The sequence below is a fragment of the Parasteatoda tepidariorum genome, chromosome 4, assembly GCF_043381705.1.
Source record: "Parasteatoda tepidariorum isolate YZ-2023 chromosome 4, CAS_Ptep_4.0, whole genome shotgun sequence".
NCBI lineage: Eukaryota > Metazoa > Arthropoda > Arachnida > Araneae > Theridiidae > Parasteatoda > Parasteatoda tepidariorum.
Genome location: NC_092207.1, coordinates 11,465,971 through 11,492,084, shown reverse-complemented (window position 1 = coordinate 11,492,084; position 26,114 = coordinate 11,465,971). Strand labels below are relative to the sequence as shown.

The 26,114-nt window shown below is 28.9% G+C and overlaps 2 protein-coding genes across 3 annotated transcripts in view; both read right to left on the bottom strand.

Moving 5' to 3' along the window:
* The window catches only part of LOC107436485 (uncharacterized), a 14,479-nt gene extending 5,944 nt beyond the window's left edge, over window positions 1-8,535 (bottom strand). The window contains exon 1 of one of the 2 annotated variants that reach the window (XM_043040172.2): window positions 8,033-8,535. In XM_043040172.2, coding sequence (XP_042896106.1) covers window positions 8,033-8,056 — 24 coding nt within the window. In that variant the 5' untranslated portion in view covers window positions 8,057-8,535. Of the gene's footprint in view, window positions 1-3,505; window positions 3,633-8,032 lie in introns of those variants that run through there. The other variant, XM_071179421.1, reaches the window with a different exon arrangement.
* A 2,805-nt stretch (window positions 8,536-11,340) lies between these two features.
* LOC107455991 (uncharacterized) lies at window positions 11,341-17,519 on the bottom strand. Its single transcript, XM_043040173.2, has 2 exons — window positions 17,385-17,519; window positions 11,341-14,605 (listed from the first exon to the last, which is right to left on the bottom strand). Exon 2 carries the CDS (start codon window positions 14,334-14,336, stop codon window positions 13,848-13,850), a length of 489 nt encoding a protein of 162 aa, XP_042896107.1. The 5' UTR covers window positions 14,337-14,605; window positions 17,385-17,519; the 3' UTR covers window positions 11,341-13,847.
* Between the last annotated feature and the right edge of the window lie 8,595 nt (window positions 17,520-26,114).

The window sequence follows — 26,114 nt, the reverse complement described above, 5'->3', positions numbered from 1 at the left end:
TATATATATATATATATATATATATATATATAACTGTATTTTTTTATTACTGTAAAAAATAAGAGAAAAAAAAAATTTTGTTCCATAATATGTTTAGGTAAAAGTTGATTTTACCGTTAAAAGCGCGAGCACTTTGAGTGCCGGTACATTTTACCTTAATTTGATCCGGAATTTTTTTATAGTTCAGTTGGTTTTGAACTATGATTTTTGAATCTGAATTACATTGAATTTAATTGAAATAAAAGTCTTAAAATTTGACAACTAATGACTTGAGCATTAATGGTCGAATCAATAACATTTTCATACCAAAATGTTCCTTAAATATTTCTCTAAAATCCTCAAATTTTCAGATTTTTTCTTCCAACAATTTTTGCGTATTGAGAGTACAAAGGCAAGCAAGGTGAAAATTTTCTAAAAAAACGATCCCAACTCTTTTTTTTTTTTTTTTTTCAATAAAGAGAAATTAATTTTCGAGNATGATACTCTTTTTTTTTTTTTTTTTTCAATAAAGAGAAATTAATTTTCGAGAAATAGCTTGTTTAAGTTATGAAAAAACAAAAGAGTATTTTAGACATAAAATCAAAAAAAAATTTTTTTTTTTTAATTTTTATTTTTATTTTAAAAGGAAATCACCTTAAAAGTTATCGTACATCTTAAAAATAAAAAGTTTTTTAACTCAATTTCACACTCCAATTAAAACAATGCAAGATCTTTTTGAAACATGATTAAAAAATTTGATCTTGCTTAATCAATTTAAGATTTTACCAGTTTTACTATATATAGTTAGCTTCCTATTTAAATTCAAACAAATCGAGTTCATGTCATTTTCCCCCCAAGTGATGGAAGCAATAAATCGTTACAATTCTTCCTCTTCCTTTCGTCAAGAACCATTTCGCTATACTTATTCGATAACTTATTTTATTTTTTGCACGGCTCATTAACTGCAATCACACGCCTTTATTTGCATTAAAAGCTAAATAAATAAGTAAATTAATGCAAAAGATCATTCTTTTTTTACATTTTCCTTTATTTAAGAATTTACTTTATACGCAACGATTTAATGATAGTTAATTTTCTCCAACTTTTAAAATTACTTTTAAATTAAATTTGTGGGAAGAATTTATGACCAATATAAAAATAAAAATAGTTTTTACAGCGACGAGACGAAACATAAGCTTAAAAAACTGCCAATTATTTTCACTTATTCAATATTATTATAATATCACTTACTTAAAATTAAGATTAAAATGTTTCCTCGTGTAAATTGTATTTTATCTATATTTTTTCTATTTATGTGAAACTAATATCCTCCTAAATAAAATAAATTTCAAAAGTATGAAAAAAAGTTTTGACAACTCTTTTTATTGAATTAATACTTTTAATTCTTAGATAAAGTACAGTATAAGTATGCTTGCCGTCTTTCAATTTTTAGTTTCTGTAAATTCTATTATAAAAGTCCTGAGTCTTTCGATTTGTTCTCGATATTAAAATAAAAACATTTTATTTTGAAATAAATTTTTTTTTGTAGCTTTGATTTCCGAACTGATTCTTAATTTTAATTTTACTTTTATTTTAATTAAACTTTTATTACTTATACTTTTAGTGTGTCATTACGCCACACATTACACACTAAATGTGCAAATACAGTGATAAAATGATGGGTGGATTAGATATAGACGCTCAAAATGTAAAAATAAGTACAGAAAATCAGTGCTGTCTTTTTGTGACGAGAAGGATGATGAGCCAAAGAGGAGTAGCCAAATCTTTCAACAAAAAATAAGCACCTCTTTTAAGTACTTTTTAAGCACTCAAAAAATATTTTTAAGCACTATATTCATTAACAAAATGCAAAGGCTTTACATGATCACGAGAAAATAACTAGTTTCTCACAAAGAACTCTTTTCTTGATTATATTAGCAGTTATAAAAGGATCGAGGGATTTTTCGGTTCGATATCATAGGGTGGAAAATAAAGTCTGAAATTGAGAATATCTTGCAAAATGCAGCAGAGTTGCACATGAGAAGGTAATAATCTCACCGAACCCAGCTCAGTAGACGCACGTATTTCATCAAACGTGTAAAATGATTGGAGCTTTCATACGCCATGGGCCGACGGAATGAACTGTGAAAAAGTTGAAAAGAACAATACAAAAAGCACGCTTTTGCATATTACGTGTCAAAAATCGATATGGTAACGAAAAAAAAATCTCATTTTTTAAAAAGGGAAAATCAAGCACTAAAAAACACTCAATTAAAAGAGCCCCCTTAAGGGTCTTTAAATAACGAAAATCGAAAATAAGCACCTTTAAGCACTTTTTAAAAACGCTACGCACCATGTACCTGTGACCATTTCAAATAGATCCAGTGCCTAAGGTCAATTTTTGAGTATATTCTTGATTAAAAGTATTTTTCTGCTATGCAAAAACTACTTAAAAAAACATGATAAAAATAAATATTACAGTAAAAAGTACGTAAAATTCATTTTTACCGCAACATATTACAAAACAAAAAATCTTAAATAATGTAAATTTTACCGTAATAATTACCTTAGAATAATTAAATCACTCCGATTAAATAAGTATTTCTGTAAAAATTACTACGGTTTATTTTAATGTAAAAATGAATTTCATGAATGATGCACCCTAAGAACCGGTACTTTATATCGTAATTTGTTCCGAATTTTTTTTTTTTTTACATTGCTATTTATCTTGATTATGTGATTAATAAACACAATATGTATTCTAAATGTATATTTAGACTGAGTAGCTTGAGTTTGAAGAATATGCAATCTAAACTAATAATTTTATCAGTTTTATCTAGGCAGATATCTAATAGATTTTTATCTATATTATCTTCATAGATTTATTAAAAAACATACGCTCTTTTATTTATTTATTTGTAGAGTTTTTAAAAATAATATTTAAATATAATTGGTTATGCCTACTGTTGCTTTTCTGGTATTAGAATTCATTGAAAAATAGAATGCATAATCTATCTATAATTTAATTCTATTTGTCTTTTCTGTATGTTTTAAAGTATTAATTATTTCCAAAAATTTTTGAATAGATTACACGGAAAGTGTTGTAGTAACAAGCATTCTGTACTTAATTAAAATTCAATATATCCAAATTTTTTAATCAAAACTTTATCCGGGAAAAGTTTTATCGTAAAGCATCATAAACTTGTCTCGTAAGAGGAATTTTTAATTCAAATTGGAGAATCATAATTTAAATAGGAACTTATTCATATTATCATAAAAATGAACACAAAATTGATCGCAATTTGAAAAAAAAAATTATCTTTTTATTTAAAGAATACTTATAAATAGTATAAAATCTAAATTTAGAAATGTTGAAAAAAATTTATAAATTAGTATTCCTGATTTTAAAGAACAAGGAAAACAGTAGTCCTATTCCGCGTCGGAGTTTCCTATGAGTATTTGATCAAGATTTTAGAGCACGTATCATAAATAAAATAAAAAATGCACACTTCCATAAATTACTTACATAAAAATCCATTATTATCTTTCCATTATAATTGCCTTATGTATTTTTCTATTGTTCAAAAAATCTCATTTTGGCTATGGGTAATTTGCACTTATAGAACCCAAACGATTTCGGTGAAGGAGTTAAGTGAAGTGAAGAGATAATAACAAAAATAGTTTCCGGGTAGAATAAAATTCTCCTTTTTTTTCTGCTTTTCAAAATTGCAAATGTGAAAGCGGAAGTTGAAATTTTACTTCATTGAACTTAAGTGTGATTTTTGACGCTTATTGTTATTAAGAATATGCGAAATATTATTTTATAAAAAAAGACAAACGACTATTTGTTTCAAAATGATGAAGTTGTTCATGTTTTTTTAAAATGACAGTAATCATTGGAGTTCAGAGAAATAAATGTGTTAGTTAATCATCAATAAAAAACTTTTATGAAAAGAATTTGACAAATTGAGGGAAAACAAATGAGCAATAAGTAGTTAAGCTTTATCGATAAACAAGTACAAACTTGAACTCACTATGTCCAATTATTAATACCTTTACACAAGCCTAATTTATTTCCCTTATTCAAGTTTTGACAAACTTTTTTTCTGAAAAATTTAAATAAAGGTTTATTTGCCAAAAAATTGCCAAATGAAATTTCCTTTAGAAAAAATTTAAACATTTATGAAAGTTAGTACTTCTGCTTTTCTCAAAGGTTGTCAATATCATATTGCATAATATGAAACAAAAGTTACATTGCCGGAAAATTTTAATCAAATTATCGAACTTTTACATACTAAGATGCTATAGGTATATTTAAGGATAATGGCAATCTAAAATATAGTAATTTTTAAAATATTTGAATTTTTATCCATCCATCAAAATAAGGGGGATAATTGAAATCTTGTGATTATAGGTCCTGTTAGTTTCAGTTTTTTAATTAGTGTTTTTCTCAAATTAATGAGTGAATAAAAAAATATTTTTAGATAAAAATTATTAAATTAATTATTATTATTAAATTATCTATTAAAAATTATTAGAAAGCCTTTATGCTAATCTGTAGAAACTCTTTCAGATATTTAAAATGAGAATAACAGTTTTGAATTAACATTCATTATTTTTTTTATTTAACGGTTTAAAGCAAATTAGTTTAAAATAAAATGTTTTTGTTCTCGTAAACAATACAAATTTAAATAGAAAATCCAAGATTCAAACAAAATCAGTGAAATAGTTTTAGACTTGTGAACATTTAAATATAATTTTCAATGCTAATTTAGTAATAATATTTTGAAGCAAATGGATTACCGGTGCCTCCTTTGTATATTTTCTCTCCTGACCCTCTAACTACAAGCGAAAATACATTTTGGTATTTTTTAATTTTGAAAACAGTTTAATAGTTATTAAAAAGAAATCTGCTAAATTATCGTTATTGTGTTTGTATTAAAATATAAAATCCACATAAAAAGGAGTTAGACAAAAAAAACTTTTTTTTTCATATTCGAAAATTTATTAATGATTGAATTTGCAAATTAAAAAAATTTTAATGATGAACAACTGTTTCTTTTAGATCCAAATAACTGAAAATTAGATAAAATTCTGAAAATGACTGTTTGGAAGTGAGCCGTGATTGGAAAATTGTAACTTTAGCGTATAAAAAAGACATTGGTATTTCATGCTATAGTTCATAGCCATAAATTATTAAAAATGCTAAATTTCTACCTAAATTGATATAAAACAATGAAAAAAGTATGAAAAATATATTTAACACAAAATCTGCGTCAAAGGGATAAACTTTTTAACCCATTTAGTTAAAATTCCAGATGTCGCCACCAAAAATGTGTAGTAATTTAAACCTCCTACATACCCCTTAAAAGGATTTAAATGAAACTATGTTTAACAATCCCAAGTTTTTTCGATCATTAAGAAAATGACTATGGATATTATTTCGTAAAAATTTTATAAATTGTTTTAAAAATTACTAAAGATAAAAAGAAGTAAGCAAAACAATTAAGCACAAATTTTCGACATCTCTCCTTACTAATCACTGTAACCCTATCTTCCAGATTGCAGGCATTCCTTAAATATTTCGAGGGCAAAACTCGGAAAAAAATATTACTTCAAAATAAAATCTTATAAAATTAAGAAGCATATTTAATGTCTCACCCTACACCCTTTTTCGTGTAAAGGCTCTCTATTAAATCATTTCTTGTTAAAAACCAATCATTATATTCATGCTAATTTATGTCGTTCCGTTTTGTAGTTTTTTTAAAATTAAACACTGCACAAAAAAAAAAAATCATAATATATTTTATAAAAATTAACGTCTGAAAACCAATGCAACTGCCCAACTGTCTCCAACTGCCGTTACTTATCCTTTTAATTCAATATTATGCTGGCTTATTCATAATTCCCTCCGGGGTTTCGAAGCGTTATAGTAAAAAAACGAAGACGAATATGGCAAAAAAGAACACATGAAATTATTCCGAAAGTATTCAAGTTTTAATTTAAGCAGTTGCCGGTAGCTGGCAGTAACATGTACCACTGAAGCCCGTTGCAGTAAAGAAAAATGGCGTTTACAGGCGGAGGGAATTATGAATAACCCTGTATTTGTGTGCGTGCGTGAGTGGTTATTCTAAGATTTAAAATGCTCTCTTTCGTAGTGCCAATAATACACGTAGACTACTAAAAATATTGATTTATAACATTCATTCTTGTTATGCTTTATTTAATTATGTTTTATTTAATAATATTTTAATTTATTATATTTTTAAATAATTTATTATGAAATCTCCATAGACAGACAGCAAGATATTTTTCTAAAGATATTTTTGTAGACAAATCAAGAAATTATTGTTCTTTAACAAAATGAATAGGGACACTAGGAAATTTGTTATTGCAGCTCTAATATATTGGTGCTTAAAACACTAAAATAGAAAAAATAAAGATTCTTGAAATAATATTTAAAGTAGTTACTATGAGATAAGGCTGTCTATATTGATATTCATGAAATAAAACTTCAAAAAAATTGGAAAAGAAATAGATTAAAGTTAGACATCCCTTGCGTAACACCAAAATACATTTTCTCTTTAAATAAATTACCTATAAGAACTTATTTTTCAAAAATATTTATTTTTATTCTTGCTGAGAATTTTAAACTGATTTTATATGCAGACAGTATAAAATTTTCTTTAAGAATCATTGTGTCTTCTAAATTTAAACATCACTCTAAAAATTACATCGCAAATGTTTCTCACAATTTCTAATTAATTCCTTTAAACATAAATTTTCATTTTATTTCATACTTTTTTGTGGTAATACTATAACATTACTTTCATCAGTTACTTTAAATTTAAACGAAAACAATAAAAAACTAAAAAAAAGTAAATATTAAAAATAAGAAAAATGCAACTAAACAGATATGATATTTATGATTTTAAGCATTTACTTTCGTTTTAAATCTCATACAAAATCTATTATTAAAAATTGGATGTAAAAAAACAATAATACAATTAATTTTCTTTGTAAAAATACATTTTTTTCCAATTAATTAATTTTAATTCATAATAACATATTTATGCAGAAGTAAGTAATGCATTTTCAATAATCGCTACTGTCTATTCTGTACAAAAATTTGTTGAGTACAATTCCAGGTATTGAGAATGTTCTGAAAATTAAGTAACAATAGTAAATTATATAAATTAATTTTTCTCCCTTTTTTGTAATTGAGTGTAAAAAAAGTAAAAGTAAATCAGAGACAATTTAGAATAATTTCTATGCAATTTGGCAAATTCATTATTTTTTTTAAAGATTTTGCAATTTTAAATTTTTTTGAAAACAAAATGTAATAGTTTTAAAAGTATAAAAAGATTAAACTAAGTAAAATATAACTATGTAAAATATAAGTATATAAAAATTAATAAAATTATTTTTTATAATTTATGATCATTATTTTTATATAACTAAAATATTTATGTTTTGAAGCGAATTTCTTAGCAAAATTTACTTGGAAAAGCAATATTTATGCATAAAATTATTTTCAGTATTATCTGATATTAGCTTGTAAAAGATACAACGAAATTTTAAGTTCAAACAACGTAATTATTATTTATTTATTTTAAAATTAAGCATCAGAAATCTATTTCTTGTAGACAACATCACAAACGCTACAAATTTTAAACAGTTATTTTCTTATAGTTTTTAAAGAACGTTGTTTTAAAGTTTTTTTAGAATATTCATGACAGCAAAATATTATCAGTACTTTTCAGTTTTATCATTACTTGAAAATAAATAAAGAAGAAAAACTAAACAAAATTTTATTTTTAAAAAAAAATACTTACAACTTTTAATGTTCTAGATATTATTTCACATATTACAGCTAAACCTTTTTAATTTTGGAAAAAAAGTCAAGTTTGAAATATTTTGGTTAAAATTTATTTAAAAATTCATTATTACGATTAACATCATAGAAAGAGGAGAGCATATTTATTAATCACAGCTTTACTATTTTTTTCATGAAACATACTACGAAAAATATTCATTTAATGTTCTTACTTACCAAGCATATTTTCAATGAAAACATCTTCAAATATTCAAAATACAAGTAAAAAAAATCACAAAATCAGTCACTTCCGATTAGCGCAAATCAAGTATCAAAAAGTTAGGCAAAAGAGAAAGGTAATCACTTTATATACCCGTAAGATCTGAGGTAAGAAATTACATTCAACACCTAACGCACGTGACGGATTATTTTCTTAAAACTTTCCCTTTTGTTCCCTTTGTGGTTTCTTCTTTCTTTTCTTTCTTTTTAGACTTTTAAGCTTCAATAACCACCAATTGAGCAGCACTTACTGGAATCATCGAACAGTGACGCAGTATCCCAAACAAACGGAAGGCGTCGCAGTTCCCATCTCCCAAAAAGCATCATGAACTTATAAGATGAAAAAGAAGTGTTTTTAACTGCGCCCTTTGTGCAAATGTTTTTGTGTTTACTAAATCATGCAATATGAGAGAAGGTGAATTAAAAAAAAATCAAATAGGCATCCAATTATATTGTATAACGAGTAGGACTGGGCGATAAATCGATGCATCGGAAATTATCTATTCCATGCAATCATCACCGATCCGATGTTTGGATTGGAAATTTTTCGAAGCATCGGAAATTTGATTTACTGAGATTCGTACGGTATTTTCCGATGTATCGTTGACATCAAGCAGGCATCCAATTATACTGTATAACGAGTAGGACTGGGCGATAAATCGATGCATCGGAGAATATCGATTCCATCAACGATCCGATGTTTGGATTGGCAATTTTTCGAAGCATCGGAAATTTGATTTACTGAGATTCGTACGGTATTTCCCGATGTACTGTTGACATCAAGCAGGCATCCAATTATACTGTATAACGAGTAGGACTGGGCGATAAATAGATGCATCGGAAAATATCGATTCCATCACTGATCCGATGTTTGGATTGGCAATTTTTCGAAGCATCGGATATTTGATTTACTGAGATGCCTACAATAGTTCCCGATGCATCGTTGACATCGATCTCTATGTGCGCCATGTTGAGCATTGTTCCCGATAGTACATCGATGTCTGCAAGCTCGCGCGAAAATAATTTTTCTCCGTAAGTGTGCAGTGATAACTGTGGCGAAGATTGTTATCTTTCCCCGTTTTTTTTTTTACATCTTGAGTCATCGTTTTGCTGACATGATGAATCCGAATGTGATTGAGAATCGAAATGTTGTTGAATCTCTTAGTTATGGAAGATGTTTTTTTTTAAATTGTGTGTGTGTGCGAATCCTGTTGATTTTTTTACAATCAATCCGTTTTATGCTTTTTAATCGCTTTCTTGCAGACATCCATGTCTTTAAATATTGAGAAATAATTATAAGAAATGCAGCATTTATTTTTTAAAAAAATGCAACTTACTCTACATGTAAAACATTAATGTATCGAAACATCGTGATGTTAGCATGACGATACATCGCGATGCCAAAATCTTAACATCACCCAATCCTGATAACGAGTTCTCAATACATTTTTCTTCGATCCATACACGTATTGTATACGGGGAAAAAATTCTGGTAAAATTACCGTTCTGTATGGTAATGATACTTCTGGTAAAGAAGACAATAATTCTTGTTAATAACAATAAAACATACCGTATTTAAACCATTAAATTTATAATTTTTCAATTCATATATTAACGGTTTAACGAGAATTCTAGTTTTCAAATTCATAGTTCTTATAAACCACACATTTAGTAAAAAATATAAAACTGAAAAATAAATTTTATTATATTTATATTTAATAAATTTTATTGCCAATATTTCTGAAAGGTAAAAAAAGGAAGAAGAAAAAGATTTTTTATGCCATGCTCTAAAGTATTGTGATAAAATTACCTAATTTTATCACATTTACCAAACTTTAACGCATATTATAAAACAATTATTTATACCAAAACTATTGCCAAAGAGCGTTGGTAAAAGTTACCGTCACTTTTGGTGGATATGATAAAATTTACCTCACGGTAAATTTTATCATATCCGTGAAGGTTTTAATCATACTTTTTTTCTCAGTGCTCTATAAGTGGATGTTATGAATTATTAATTATGTCTTTGACGAAACCGTTTCCTGGGAAATACGCAGAGAGAAAATTTCCTGAAATTGTTATCATTGCTAATTCTCACTTGTTGAAGATATAATTTCGTCAGAAGTATTCAGCTTAGTATCGCTCCAGTGGTGCAGTCGGTAAAGGCGTCACTCAGGCCATTAAACTCTAAACTCAGTGGCCCGACAGCCCATTGAGGGCCAAGGCCTACTGTGCCCATCTCAGTTTTCTTGACCTTGGGCTCTGGGCTGCCGGAACAGATGTTCCGATTAGGTGGTCAGCCGAACTCGAAACCCCCAGTGTTTAGATCCCAAGCATGCTTGGAACTCATTTATCGACCCACAGAAGGGATGAAAGGCTGAGTCTACTTTGCCCTGCTCGAGGATCGAACCTAGGACCTGTGGCACAGGAGTACGAAGCGCTACCACTCAGCCACCGGGCATCCATCCACTCATGCCACTGGTGGCGAGCTAAGAGTCGTGAGCTCGATCCCAACAGTTGACAAAACATATATGCAGCAAGGGGCAAGTTAAATCTGCCGTAACTGAAAATATCCTTCTTTTTTGGGGGGAGTGGGAGTTAGGAGGGAGGGATGCCAGCTCATCCACTGCCCATGTGGTCTGACCAGGAGCAAATTATGTGGCATTTCTCGCTTATTCATTAAAAGATGGAATCCTAAAACCGGGACAGAGTGACTCAGTCAAGGTTGGATGATGTGCTGTGAGCCACATTTCAATCATAAAATTGAGTAGGAAATATGACATAAAATAAAAGGAATACAAGTACTCACTCATCACCTGAAATTGAACCCGGGTCATTGATTAGAAAAGTGAGAACACTAACTCCTGTACTATGTCGAAGGAGTCATACAGCGCAAGTAGTATAAAAATTAGATTTTTAAAAAAAAGAAAAGAAAAAGAAGGTTCGAGAACTTTCAAATTCCCGATCATGACAGATGATTAAGAAAACAAATGCGTCAAATATTTGAGTTTCGTCAACAACAAAAATTACACATGGGCTTACCTGCGAAATGTTTATCAAAAACACTGAAATGTATCACAAAGATTTCTGAGTTGCTAAAAATGAGTTGCTTACCTCTGAAAATATGAGATAATAATGTGTCATGCAATTTAAAATTTTCTATTCAATATTTTAATACTTCTTGAACTTTAATTAAATTTATACAATGTGACCATAGTTAATTCAACTCTATCCGAAGTAACACAAACAAAAAATATGCTGCCAAATCAGAATATTTCTAAATTTATTGTATCAAATCACAACATCAATAACAATATCAATATGAAAAAGTAAAGTAATATCCTTATGAAAGCGAAGTAGTATTATTATCAAAGTTACGTATTTCGAATATAACAGATTCGAATATTTTTTTAAATATTTGAATATGTTTTGAATTTCATAACACTCTATCTTAACAAAGAAGCCAAAATTGATAAAGTTTCACCAATAGCACTGTTATAAATATGTTGCATACAAAGTACAATTTATAAATTCACAGTATAGCAAGACACATACCATTATATAAAATCACAATATAGCAAAACAAATGGCAACATATAAAGTCACAGTTTACAGAATCATAACATACAAAATATAATGCATAAGGTCTCAGTATAGAAGTCACGTATTTGAGAATACCTAAAATTTGGGTTCACAACAATGTTGAGTGAAGGGCCGCATGACCAGCAGAGTGACCAACGACAGGCAGCATGCCAAAGTATTTCGACAAACATGTTGACTGAAATTCTAGGTAGTAATTGTCATATAAACATCATTGTTCTAGGCACTAAATTCTTTCTATCAGTTAATCTTGTAACATGTTGGCATAAAATTAAGTACTTCTAAATGTTTAAAATTAGAAATTGCACAACTGATTACTTTTTCATTTTGGATCACGTGAATGCGAATTACGATGTGTGACTTTTAAATTGCAAGTAGAATTAACGACCAAAAAGAAAATCCTATACTATGTTAAAATCGGCACAGAGCACGTAAAAAGTGATTATTTTAATGCGCGATTCAAAACTTGCGTGCCGTGAAACAGTAGTAATAAAAATATCAAGATTTTATAAATCGCGAGGAGAAGTGCAGTAATAACTACCGAAGAAATTATTAAAATCACTTTATATTTGCGATGAAATCGGCATAAATAAAGCACTTTAAAAAATTATGTATTTAAATGCGTTATTTGAAATTAAAGTATCGTAATAGCGTATAAAAAAATATCGGGACTTTCGAAACCTTGTAGAAATGTGTAGCAATAATTGCCTAACTAACGATTCATAAATAATTCGGTGTGCGATAAAATCGGTACAAATAAATCACGTCAAAAATGACTATCTAAATTAGCGTTTTGTTACTCGCGATTCATAATAATATCGAGCTAAAAATATCGAAATTTTTAAAAATCACACAAAAATGCGTAGCAATAACTACCGGAAAAAGGATCAAAAGACATTTAGGTTTGCGACGAAGTTTGCGAAAATAAAGTGTTTCAAAACTTTCTAGACGTTAAAACAAATTTTAAAAAATCGCGATTTTAGAAACTACGTAAAAATGGGTACTGAACTACTGAAAATAACTACTACTAATAATAACTACTGAAAAGTCATTGGATTTATGACAAAATCGTCACACACGAAGAGAGTCAAGCGTGATAACTAAAATTCAATATTCTTGTATCATAATAATGTCGTAATTGAAAAAAATATTGAGATTTTCAAAACTAGCGTAAATCCGTAGCGTTTACCATCGAAAAAAAGCGATCGAAAAACTGCATTGGTTGAGATTGGGTACATTAAAAACTTAAATGCACAATTTCAAATTTATGAACTTTTTTTTAATTTTTCAAAAACAAATATTTTTTTCATTGCATTCAGGTTGCTACCGTGAGCAACACATCGAAAGTTGCAGGGCTGCGTGTGGCCCGCGGACTACAAGTTGTGCATCCTTACTTTAAAATGACCTACTGGACTCTCCTGACCAAACTATATGAACTATACAATATTTTGGGAGTCACAAATTCAAATCTGTAGAAAAAAGGTACATAAATTCAGAGAAAAGCAGTTCACAAGACAGACACAAAAGAATATTTTTGGGTCTAATTTTGTAATAAAATATAGTTTACACTAATTAATTAACATATTTGAATTCACTCCCTGGAGCCTTTAAGACTAAGGTTCTAAAACGTGAAGATCCGATCATTAGATAAAAAGTTATTCAGGGTGTTTCAGTTTTTTCGCTCTATATATCATTATCATATATTATTATATTGCATATCTCTAACAGTGATGAAATCATCTTATTAAACTAAAAGGAATTTATATTATGCAACGTCATAAAAAAATTAATTATGACTTTATTCAAAAATTAATTTGAAAAGCATATGGAAGGGGATTAAATAGAGCAAAATTACATATAAAACCACATTTTTATGCACGAAAATACATTTAATAAAGTCAACATTTCGAAATACTCTACATGGGTTGTTTCTACATGGGTTCTGCATGGTAGTTTTTCTTTGCCGAATAAACTTTACGGGTCATTTTTAGGGAAGCCTAAACCCATGTTTTGGGGGCTTGGCACTTAATTTGGGATCACTCTGCTTCAAATTAACATTTGAACATACCATACATAACAATTTAGAGAACAGACATTCTCTAATTAATAGCTACAACTAATCAAGAAAAATTATCAATTATAACTGTAAAAGCCCATATAAAACCAAAAAAATTTATTCGGCGTGAGCAGCAATGTTCCCATTTGGAAGTTTTACAAAATAAATCTTAAATTTTTCTCCCCAAACATTTTCAACGCTATAATGGTCATCATGATTGGACACTGACTTTACATTATGGTGATCAAATATGTAGGCTAACGGAACTCCATCATCGCTATCACTATCATCATGGATTATTTTTTTCCAACATGTCCAGGAATAATCAGATTTCCCTAACACAATCCAGCCAGGAGGACCGATAGCTATATTAACGCCTGTTAAAGCAGCACCAGTTACACCTGCAGTGGCTTTAATAGCGATAGCTCCAGCAGTTGCTGTTCCAGCAGTAGCTGCGCCTGCAGCTGTACCAGTTGCAACTCCAACAGCAGTTCCAGCTGCAGCTCCGACTGCTCCTGAACCTATTTTAGTTAGTAATGGTGCCGTTACCACGGATGAAGCAGGATTAATTGCTGTAACAACAGCTAAGCCTACAGCAAATACCATTTTTATAAAGGAAAATTTTAGGGTTTAAAAAATTAAAATGCTTTATTACCAACTTGTTTTAATAACTTATGCACCCGTTTGGTAAGAATTGTTAAATAATCTAGATTTTACTTTCCGTCTTTTTCTTTTCAGAAGACTGTCTTCTTTATCAGAGTTATATCCTGTCTTCCTTTTTATGATATTGCCACAATCAGTCAATTTCTCATTTTTCCTGGGAGAATTTATTTTTTCAAAATTTGATGTTGCTTCATAAACACTTCGAAAATCACCTGAAATGACAAAGGAAATAGCCAATTCTACATATTATTACAAAAGCTTGCAAAATTTATTCCATAAGCGCTCGACATAATAGACAGGTTGGGGGGGTATTTAAAAAATCATTCCCTAGGAGTGAACACATGCATTTTTGCATAATATGACGTGCGCTTAGATTTTATTTTTATCAACTATTTTATTTTATTTTATAACCGTCATTGAACAGATGACCCAATTTTTGGGTTTACGACTACTAATGTTCAACTCCGTAGCCTTGTAATTTTGAACCCAATTCAGAAGACAAGGGAACTCCTGGATCAAGTATTGGGAGAAATTTCAGAAGAGAAAACCTAACAATCAATTGATATTGACAAGAGACGTACCTTGACATAACCTTAAATCCGTCGCATTGTCCGTGGGATTGTTTTCACTCATTTTTTACAATTGTTATCCACTAAATTTGAAAATAAAAAATACTACCCTATTAAATTATATGTGTATCAAAACAAACTAAAAAAATATTTATAGAAAAACAATACTTTTATGACTTTTATTATTTTTATGCTAGTGAGAACCAAAACAATATGGAAATGAATGATGGAAAACTGGATCCTACCACGTGATTTCCCGGCCAATAAAAATGAAGCGTTAAACGTTTAACGCAACCATGTTGGAAGTCGCAAAAGAAGTATAACTTCAAAAATAATTTACACAAAAACAGAAATTGGAAAGAAAATAATTCATGATTATTCTTCCACCTTGTTATATGAGGATTCGATACCACAATTATAAATTGAGAAATCAATTAAAATGTTAATCTTTCTGAAACATTTCTTAATTAAAAAAACTTTCGTGTTTTACTTCATTATTAACGCATTTTTTTTAATTAACTCACACTATTTAATAAATTGAAGGCATCTGTTTTTATTAGAAGCAAATTTTCATTTCATATATAATTTAAAATAGGGCTAATGTAATTTTTGGATATCATGCGTTTTTTTTAAAAAATGAAATTAATGTAAATTTGTTTAAGGAATCTCTCCTTATTATAAGTGAATTTATGTTAACATCTTTCGCATCGATATTTATTATACTTTCACATCGATATTTATTATACTTTCACATCGATATTTATTATACTACTTTCACATCGATATTGTATTCATCGAAGTATACAGCCTTATTTTTTCTATACTATTGCCATATAAGCGGTAGGTTGTTCGGGCAATTGAAGTAAGACCCAGGGGAACAAGAGACAATGAATTCCTGGAAGGCCAATTTTACTACATTCTTTTAATTTAATTAATTTCCTATTAAATGTCAGCACGATTTCTCAAAGACTATTCGACTGATTTTGCTCAGATTATGCATTCTGCAATATAAAATTGCGTTCTTTAAAATTATGCAACGATTTGTTATCATACAATTCAAAATATATATCTTACAATTTTTTAAACTATTGTTATATAAAATAATAAATAATTTTTAAAATCTATTTTCTGCACGGAATTATTTTTAGATAAATAAATTTTTTAACCTTGTGCAAAAATGTTTTAATACTCTTAAAATGTTCTCAAGATACAAATACGCAAAAAGAAAAAAGAAAAATTAAATTAGCATTAAGGGGTCCAAACTTCAGACCGCTCTCCTGGCCGAACTATTTCGACCATTTTACTCAGATCGCAGTTACCTCCAATATTTTGAGAACAGAAAATTCAAATCCGTCGAAAAAAGGTATGTTTAGTCAGAGAAAGTATGTTTTTTGTTCACATCTCGACATTGCTTTATGACCATTGGTGGTGAGGGTTGGTATACGTTCCCGTCAAGAGTTACAACTCTCTAAAAGTCCCCCTCAATATTTCAGACGAATAAATAAACTTTTAAAAATATTATCAAAGTTAAAATCGAGAAAGAGATTAAAAAAATCAATCATTGTTCAAATAATTAGCTGACATAAGAATTTTTTTCTTGTGAGTGAAATTTAGAGAGTTATTGTGATTGCGTATTTTAATTACGCCCCCCTCCAGTGGCGGATCCAGTGGGGGGGGTGTCATAGGGGTGATGCCCCCTCCAAAAAAAATTGGAAAAAAATGAAAATAATAAATTTTTTAATAGTTTACGAAAAAAATAAAATATTTTGAAAATTATTTAAGGGGACATATACGCCTAGGTAGGTCGGAAAAATCGATTTTTTTTTCCATCTAATTATGTTCTTCACTGTTTCAAGAATCATAATCCAAAAGATTAAAGCGAAATTCGTCATAGTTTCATTGTAAACATTAATAATGTTGAAGCGCGCTTCAACAGGTTTAAACAAAGATTGTATTTGCCGGAGTTTCTAAAAAACGCATTACATTTATTATTTAAAGATTTTGAATACTTGAATTATTTATGCATTCTTCTATTGTTCATTATGAAAAAAATAAATGAGAAGACTAGCTTTAAAAACACCATTTTTTTTTTTTTAGAAAAAAAATATTTAAAAAATTTTTTTTTATAAAAAAATTAATTTGTGTGTGTGTGTTGTTCTGCTTNGGGGGGGTCGGGGTCTATGACTTCCCCCCCAGGAAAAATGTCTGGATCCGCCCCTACCCCCCTAAAAATTGAACCCCTGCGACAGTCATGCTTTAGACAAAAATAGTGAATACTTAAATAAAATACCCAAAGTCTCAATAAATAAATAAAATATACAAAAATATAAGAAGTAATATAAAATATATAAATTAAATTAAATACAAGAAGTCTTAAATGATTCTCTATTATAATTGTACTGTAAAAGAAAAGATTACTTACTAAATATTACAGCTGTTGAGGAGTTATTGCGCAGAAAACATCGATTATTAGAAGAGACTGTTTACAAAGAAGAGGATGAACGGAGATGGGATAATTCGGGCATTTTCCGTTGAAGGTCACTGCAGTCTGCGGTGTTTTCGCAATTTGAAAGTGAAAGTGAAAGTAAGATAGGAAAATGAGAAACGAATGCTCTTTAATTGATAAAGTGGCTCTCATAAATAGACACGTGATGATTGATAGTTAAAATACTGATGAATAAATCTAGATCAACATGCTTCACAATTCTTAAATTAACTGAAAAATAATTATGAAGTTTTATAGTTACGATTTGAAAGAACTAAACTGAAACTTAAGACGATTTTTTTTAAAAATTAATTCATAATTTTTTCATTCCTTACTTTAATTTAAAATTTGTTTTAAAATCAAAATAAATGAATGTTAAAATTTCAAATGCTTGTTAAATGGCATTTTTAAATGGAAATATTACTTACAATTAGATACTCGAACTTCAAGAAGAAGATCATAAACACCCTCACATGTGAACTACGATGTCAGTGCCAGCCGATCGTTTATAAACAAAATGGTATATTAAGGTTCTCCACAAAACTTAGAATGTTAATTAACGTGAAGGTAACACAGCTCCGTATCGCACATCGAATTTATTGAAATATAATTCTTTCTCGTCTGCGTCTTTTACTTAACTAACATTTATTATTTGTTTATGTATTTTATTGTAAGTCTGATATATTTCTGTTTTGTGTACTGGCAACTTCGATGCATAATTAGTATGTTTATGCTCTGCATGGCTTCATGCCTTCTTTGTGTTAAGTAATAAATACATAAAGAAAGAATTGAAATCTTTGTGAAAGAATCATTGTGCAAGAATATAGAATGTTTCAAGAGAATTGATACTTGACAGGATTGGCTTACTCAAAATAGAATGGAATGAACTATCGCCATGGTAAACAAATGCCTGTTTTAACAACCAATCAGGATCGAGATACCCACACAACGTCACTTGTAGGTATCCCATTATTCTTATTGTTGCTGTGAGTGTTAGTTTTTTGCACATTCGATTTCAGGGTAGTTTCATCGAAAATATCACCTGTGGTGTTTACCCCCACACCTGGGGCAGGTATCCTCACATCGAAAGAACTATAGAGTTAGCTTACGCTTGATCTTTGGCATAATAAAAAGATCTTCTTTCCCTCTTTCACAAGAATTAGCTGCGCATGCTCCAAAATTCGAGACTGAAAAATGAAATAAGAACTAGATTGCTCTTAAAGTGATATCGAATATGAATTCGCTAAAAAAAAGTAGCTTGTAAGTTACAAAAGACGCATTTCACATTATTATGTGTCTTAATATATCGTACATAATTCTTTTATCAATCCATTATTGTCGATCGTCCTTCGATTTCTTAGTGGAGACGTTTTATTTAATACCCTTAAAGAGAAGAAAGCGGGATTTAATTTTTGAAGAAGAAATTTTTAATTTAATGAAGAGAATTGGAGACACTTCCTACTGGAGATGTTCCCAACATTGGAACTTTGAATGCGTTGCACGTATGACATTAAAAATTGATATTTTTAATGCACATGTTGGGTTCGTCAAACATGAGTCCAGCGAAGGGAAATTGGTAGAATAAAAATTCACTGAAAAAAAAGATCGGTCACAGAAGCTACAAGTTGTATGCCAAAACTGCACCAGTTAATTGTTAATTCATCTGTTAATGAAATAAAGACATTGCCAAAAATCTTCGGTAAAAGTTACGGAGTTTATTTTTGGTATTTCAACAGAGCGGTAAATTTTATCATATCAAAAAAAACGGTAAGATTATAAAAAAACAGTAAATTTTATAATATTCTAGTAGTTTTGACCATATTTTTTCTCCGTATTTAATTTAGAAAAATAGCTATCTTTATCCTATATCCTAAGTAGAGCTGTAATAAATTTTGGAAAATCAAGGGGGCTATACGTGTGCTATTATAGCTGAAGAATTTCAGCATCTGGTGGAGTGTAACAGTCCATTTTGTTTTCTTTTTTCTGAAATTAGTCGAAAACTGAAATTAAATTTATTTCTCGAACCGGATAAAGTTGTAATGCACAAGGTCAGTAAAATCACACACATCAGAGTTTCATTTTTACATATTGCGAACAGCGCGTTGCTAGGACAACGTAATTTTAATTACACTCCTGACGTTCTATACATTGGATATAAAAGAAATAATGGATGTAAAAATTTTCCCTCATAAATAATGAATTTAATAACTGGAATCAATCATTCTTCTAACTATATATTAACTTGTAAATAACTGTAGATTTTAAATGTTATAGAGCAGTCAATTTACTTTGCATTTGTTTATCCGAAATCGCATACTGTAGAAAGACTAAACACCTTCCCTTACAAAGTTAACGTGTTTTAGAACTTTATTAAAAACGAGATAAAGTTTGAAAAAGACTTTGAACCCGCATTTTCATTGACGAATGATTCAATGAAAAACCATCATAATAATTTCCACAAGCTTTTGCACCGAATTTCAATATTGTTATTGAAAATGCAATCCTATCTTCTTCTTAATCATAAAAAACTGAATGTTTCTCAATTCATCTCGCAAATTATAATCCGTTTTGTTTAATAAAATTTATCCTTATAGTTTTTCCTCTCCTTATAATTAATCATAAGACGGAAAGTAAATAAAGTTTAAAAAACTCTTATCACTTTATCGATCTTAATTGTTTTTTTGTTTTTTTTTTAAATTTTAGCATACATTTGGGGAGGCTGTATAACTACTTTCCTTATTAAAATTAATTAACTTCAATTATTTAAGCACACATTCGTTTAATCTAATTTTTAAAAAAAAATGATACTTCGTTTTTTTCGCATTAGGTAATGGACGTAGTTTTCCTGCTAACTATTAATTTAACAGTTCATTGAAACTTGATTTGTACGCATATTTATCTAGATGTAATTTTTGTTTCTTATGTTATTTGTTTGTTATGTTATTTGTTTGTTATGTTATTTGTTTGTTATGTTATTTGTTTGTTATGTATTTTGTTTTGTTATGTTTCAATTTTGTGTTTACAATATCTGATTTTTTTTTTCAATTTTGACTAAGATAATTAAATAAATAAATGAAAGTTTTTCAAATAGACTAAAGGGGAAAATTAATTTTATTTGAGAAGCCTGGAACGAAAAACGTAGAGTGTATCATTTTCAAAAAGCGTAAGTAGGGAATAAGTTTTTTTGACCATTTTATTATGACAAAATTGATACACTCTACGTTTTTTGTTTCAATTCTGACAAAAATAAAGTTATTTTTCCGACTTTAGTCTCTATCAAAAGCATGCACTCTTTATTTAATTTTATTATTTTCTTCTTTTTAGTTTTTTGTCTGTTAGCTTATTTATCTCCGCATGTGGTCAAAATTTCCATTAACGATAAACTTCACTTACACCATGAAAAAATCCATTGTAAGTTCTATTGACACGAGACACCCATCTCCAGATAGAATTATAGCGCGTCAAAAATTCCAAAAGCTCGTTAAACGTTTTTTTTTTTTTTTTTTTTTTTTTTTTTTTTTTTTTTTTTTTTTTTTTTTTTTTTTTTTNTTTTTTTTTTTTTTTTTTTTTTTTTTTTTTTTTTTTTTTTTTTTAAATTCTGTATGACCACTATTAGTAGTAATTGAGCCATTATTATTGGCATCATTATGGGTATTATTACAGTAATTATTAGACCATTATTATTTTTACTATTATATTGTAATATTACTCTATTAGACCATTATTAAAAGTTGGGAATATTTTGTGGTAATGAAACTATTGAAACTCATATTAAGATCCAGCACTGAGTTTCTGTAGTAATTTGGAAATTCTTGGCCTTCGAAATTATTATAGACGACAAATTTACTGAGGTGAATTGGAAATTTATGAGTCAATAAGCGAAAAATTCTTCAATTGAAACATGGAAAATTTTTGAAATTTGTATTGTCGTTAAGCTCAGGGCTCTAGATTAGATTTAAGCACTCTAGTTAATCGGAAATTGGTTACAATTGGAAATGTCTCCTCTCACAGGGACCAGAGCTACTTAATAAAATGTAGTGAAGAATTTTATTGACTATTGCCAATGTACATGATTGTATATGCTGTTTTACCAGTTCAAGATGGTAAAAAAAAATATATTGGTTGCACTATAACTTAAAAATAAATAAAAGCTGGAAATTTCAGCAATATAAAAAGAATCTAAGATACTTTTAAAAGATTGAACTTTACTTATTCTGCTTTCCAGACATTTACCGTATCTCACAAAATTGTAATTATTATTTTACTTAAATATAAGTTTTTATATACTTTAAGAAATAATGTAATAATAATAATATAATTTTTAATACAGATATATTTAATTGTATAATATAATTATATAGTAATATAATTATGTAATATAATTATATAATATAATTGCATAATATATTTTTTGCAAAGATCTTGATATAATTTTAGTGAAAGATTATAGATTATTTATTTAGAAAGAACAAATTAATAAAAAGAAACAAGCAAACAAGCAGGAAAGTCTAAAATATATTTGAATGAATTAATCTAAACTGAATTTTGTAATTATGTTTTTTTATTAATACGAGGGTTGCTATTTATATTTCTGGCCTTGGCAACAGTAAGTGTTGCTAAGCGACCGCAGACGATTTTAATCGAAAGTTTGATATTTTTACACATAAATTCAGCAGACGATTCACCATTATAGCTTCATTTGTGTTGTGGACAGTAAATTGAAAAGCTCTTCTCTTTCAAAAAATGGAATTGAATCGCGAACATTTTCGTGCCATTATTTTTCATAACTTTCGACGTGGATTGTCACGACAAGAGTGCTTCGATGAACTTAATTCTTTATTCAGCGATAAAGCGCCATCCTACAGCACTGTAAAAAATTGGTATAACGAATTTAATCGTGGTCGATGTTCGATCCAGGACGAATCCCGTGCAGGTCGTCCAAAATCCGTTGTTGTGCCAGAAAAGATCGATGCTGTGCGTGAACTGATAAAGCAAGATCGTCATGTGACATACCGTGAGATAGAGGCGTCTTTGGACATTAGTATGACTAGCATCAATAAAATATTGCATGAACATTTGAGCGTAAAAAAAATTTGTTCGCGTTGGATCCCGCATAATCTGACAAACGCTCAAAAAAAGGCTCGTGTCGATTGGTGCAAGGAAATGTTGGAAAAATACGTTCAAGGTACATCAAAGGCTGTGTATAACATCTACACAGGTGACGAATCATGGATCTATGCATATGAGCCGGAAACAAAACAGCAATCAACTGTATGGGTCTTCCAAGATGAGGCAAAACCAACAAAAGTTGTTCGAGGAAGAAGCACATCGAAAGAGATGATTTTTTCTGTTTCTTCGGCATTAACGATCATGTGGCAACAGTGGCGTTTGAGCAACGCAGGACGGTCAATTCTGAATGGTACACGACCATTTGTTTGCCAGAAGTCATCGGAGAAATTCGAAGAAAGCAGAAGAACAGGCGGAACATTCTTCATCATGACAATGCGAGCTCTCACACATCGACTCAAACAAAGGCATTTCTGACGGAGCGTAAGATCGAACTGATGGGTCATCCACCGTACAGCCTTAATTTGGCACCCAGTGACTTCTTCTTATTCCCACACATCAAAAATAAATTACGTGGACAACGATTTTCGACCCCCGCAGAAGCGGTTGATGCATTCAAAACGCATGTTTTGGAGTTACCTCAATCGGACTGGAAAAAGTGCTTTGAAAATTGGTTCAAACGCATGCAAAAGTGTATTGATCATCATGGAGAATATTTTGAAAAACAATAAAATCAATTTCGATCCGACATGTTTGTTTTTTCATTATTAGGCCAGAAATAAAAATAGCAACCTTTGTATGCCACATTTTCTACAAATATAAAGATATTTTGTGAATAGTAATTAAGTATTATGCATTTTTCGATAATTAAAATAACTTCCTCGAATGATGGTAAGTTGTGAAATGCAATCGTTCAGCTCAAATATTACCGGAATGTGGAAAACCTGATATATTTCGTAAATAAATAGATTATAATTTTGTTTAGATTTTAAAACATTGAAATCGTGTTTCGAAACAGCATGATAATAATGAGTTGTCGGTAAGTTCTTCTACACAATAAATATCCCAACTATAAAATAGTAAAACACAGTTTTCTATTACAAAGAGTGACGTGATTAAAGAAAACAAAACTTTTAAATGAAAAAGATATAAATTCTAGCATGTTTTTGAAATTAATGTGGTGCAAAATGCGCTTCCTTTGCGTATGCAACAATAAATGTTGTTACTTCACATAAATTAAATAAATTTGAAATCCTAATTGAAAAAATGCGAACTTAATGATTCATTGTAAAAAATTAACTTATAAAATTGAAAAGTTGTAAATATAAATTCGTTATTGTAATAATTATTGGTTTTTTAAATTTTTAATAAATACAAATTTGTAAATGTAAGTTATAAACGTTGACATATTGACACATTAATTTAAAATTTTTTCAAAAATACAAGCTTGTAAATGTAAAATTAAAACTTCAACAGTAAACATGTAAGAAGATATACAAAAGGTTAATAACTCTACTTATAGTTACAACTATTAACCTTTCAAAGTTGTATCTCTGTTTTTTCTTGTAGTATCATCAAAATAAGATCACAAAGGGTTAATCATAAAAATGTTAATTATTATGAACAATTTAAATGCCCATAACAATTTAATAGCCCATTTTTATAAGTATAAAAATTACGGTATTTCTTAAGCAAAAAGTCGCCAAACGAAAAGACACCGAAAATATTGAACCTAGTTATTTACTTTATTTATTTTATTAAACACATAAAAATAAAATAAAATAAGAAATAATTAATTTAAATAAAGAAAAATTTTAAAAACTAGTTGAATTTTCTTGCGTTTTGGCGAACCAAAATACTTATCGTGCATGAATAAAAAATGCTTATTTTACATGCATAAAATTTATGTATATTATTTAAGGATTTTATTTATGTATATGATTTATGTATTCATGTAAAAATATTTTTTTGAATTTCCAGAAAAAGATTAAAAAATATAACGTATATAGAAAATATATATATAAATTTTGTATTTGAATATTTTATGGCGCAATTTAGCATGAACTTTTAAATTCCAACATATAACTCAGCCTGAAAATCACCATTTTGAAATGTTACCACATTTATGTTCTACAAAACGAAATAAACGTTTGTTCTATATATTAAGTAGCACGAAAAGAACAAGAACTTTCTTTATTATTATTGACTGTGATGTTAAATAGTTGAGAAATTACTGTAAGAATTGTCACCAACTTGAACATTCTATTGTTTAAAAGTGATTTTCTGTCTTAAAACTGATAGACGGACGATTGTCTAAAAATTGTCTCACGTGATGAAAGATAATCAGCGACATATTTCGTCGACAAGAAATCAAGCGTAATTAAAGTTTCGTGTAGACAAGAAAAAGTACTAAGGCGAATACTCATAGTTAACTTTAATTCAGTTCATAAAGTAAACAGAGAGCACTTTGAAGTTTATACTTAGTCTATTTCCGTTGTTTTAACTTGTAATCGTGTGCCAAATAACCTCGATTCCAGAACTGCTTTTGAAGATACGGTTGAGAAAGCTTGCTTTCCAAGCCAGCTATGCTTTCATAGAGAAAGCCAGCTATGCTTTCATAGAGAAAATTTTATAATCCTGGTGAAGTGCTGATAGTAATAGCTTTGTTAAAATATATATGGGTGATTCTCACGAAATATAACAATTCACTGTCCCTTGCTCCAAGATCTAATACTATAATACTAAAAGAGCTTTTCTTAAAAAAATTAATAAATAGCATTGCTGTTAGCATTTCAAAATGACTTTGCACTAGCATTGACTGCTTTGTATAGTTAAAAAATTTATTTGAACTTCAAAATTTCATGTTTCTGGCATGAATGTTTCCAATACATTCTTATATAACATACACAACAATGTTTCCAATAATAACTAGCTTCAAAACTTCCCATAAATGTTTCAATATCTAATTTTTTTTTATCTCAACCGGTGTAAGCATTTCTAGAATATACGCAGAGGGTATTATTTACAAAAACTTCGTTTAAAATAATTTTTTCTGTCAATAATTTGTTTGTCCCAAGAAAATCTGTCATTTTCCTGGCTACTTTTATTTAGTGGTTTATAACCAAAATAGATAGAGCCAGCAATCAATATCTTATGTTAATAGATTGATTAGATACCCTCCTATATGAACATGTCTTGTTGCATGAATAAAGAACCAATTTTCTGGTTCAAAATCTATTTCAAAAAATTTTTCAAGGTGAGTAGGTTTTTGTGTTGTCATTTTCCTGGCTTCTTGAAATCATTATTAACATAAACTACATAGATTTATCTGAGTTATTTTAAAAATCCTGTTGTTTTCTGCAGAATATAAACGTCTTCCGCCAAAATATGAAATTAAAGTAAAGTTATATGCTTTATAATGGCGAATTTGTCATTATCCTGACTGTCATTTTCCTGGCTTATGAATGCCAGGACATTGAAGTGTTACCAGAAATTTTTTTAGCTGCTAATACTGTAAGGAGGGAAAGCAAATATTAACCTAATAACAAGTTTATGTATGATTGTAATATGCTTGGATGTAATCAAAGTTATTTATTTATT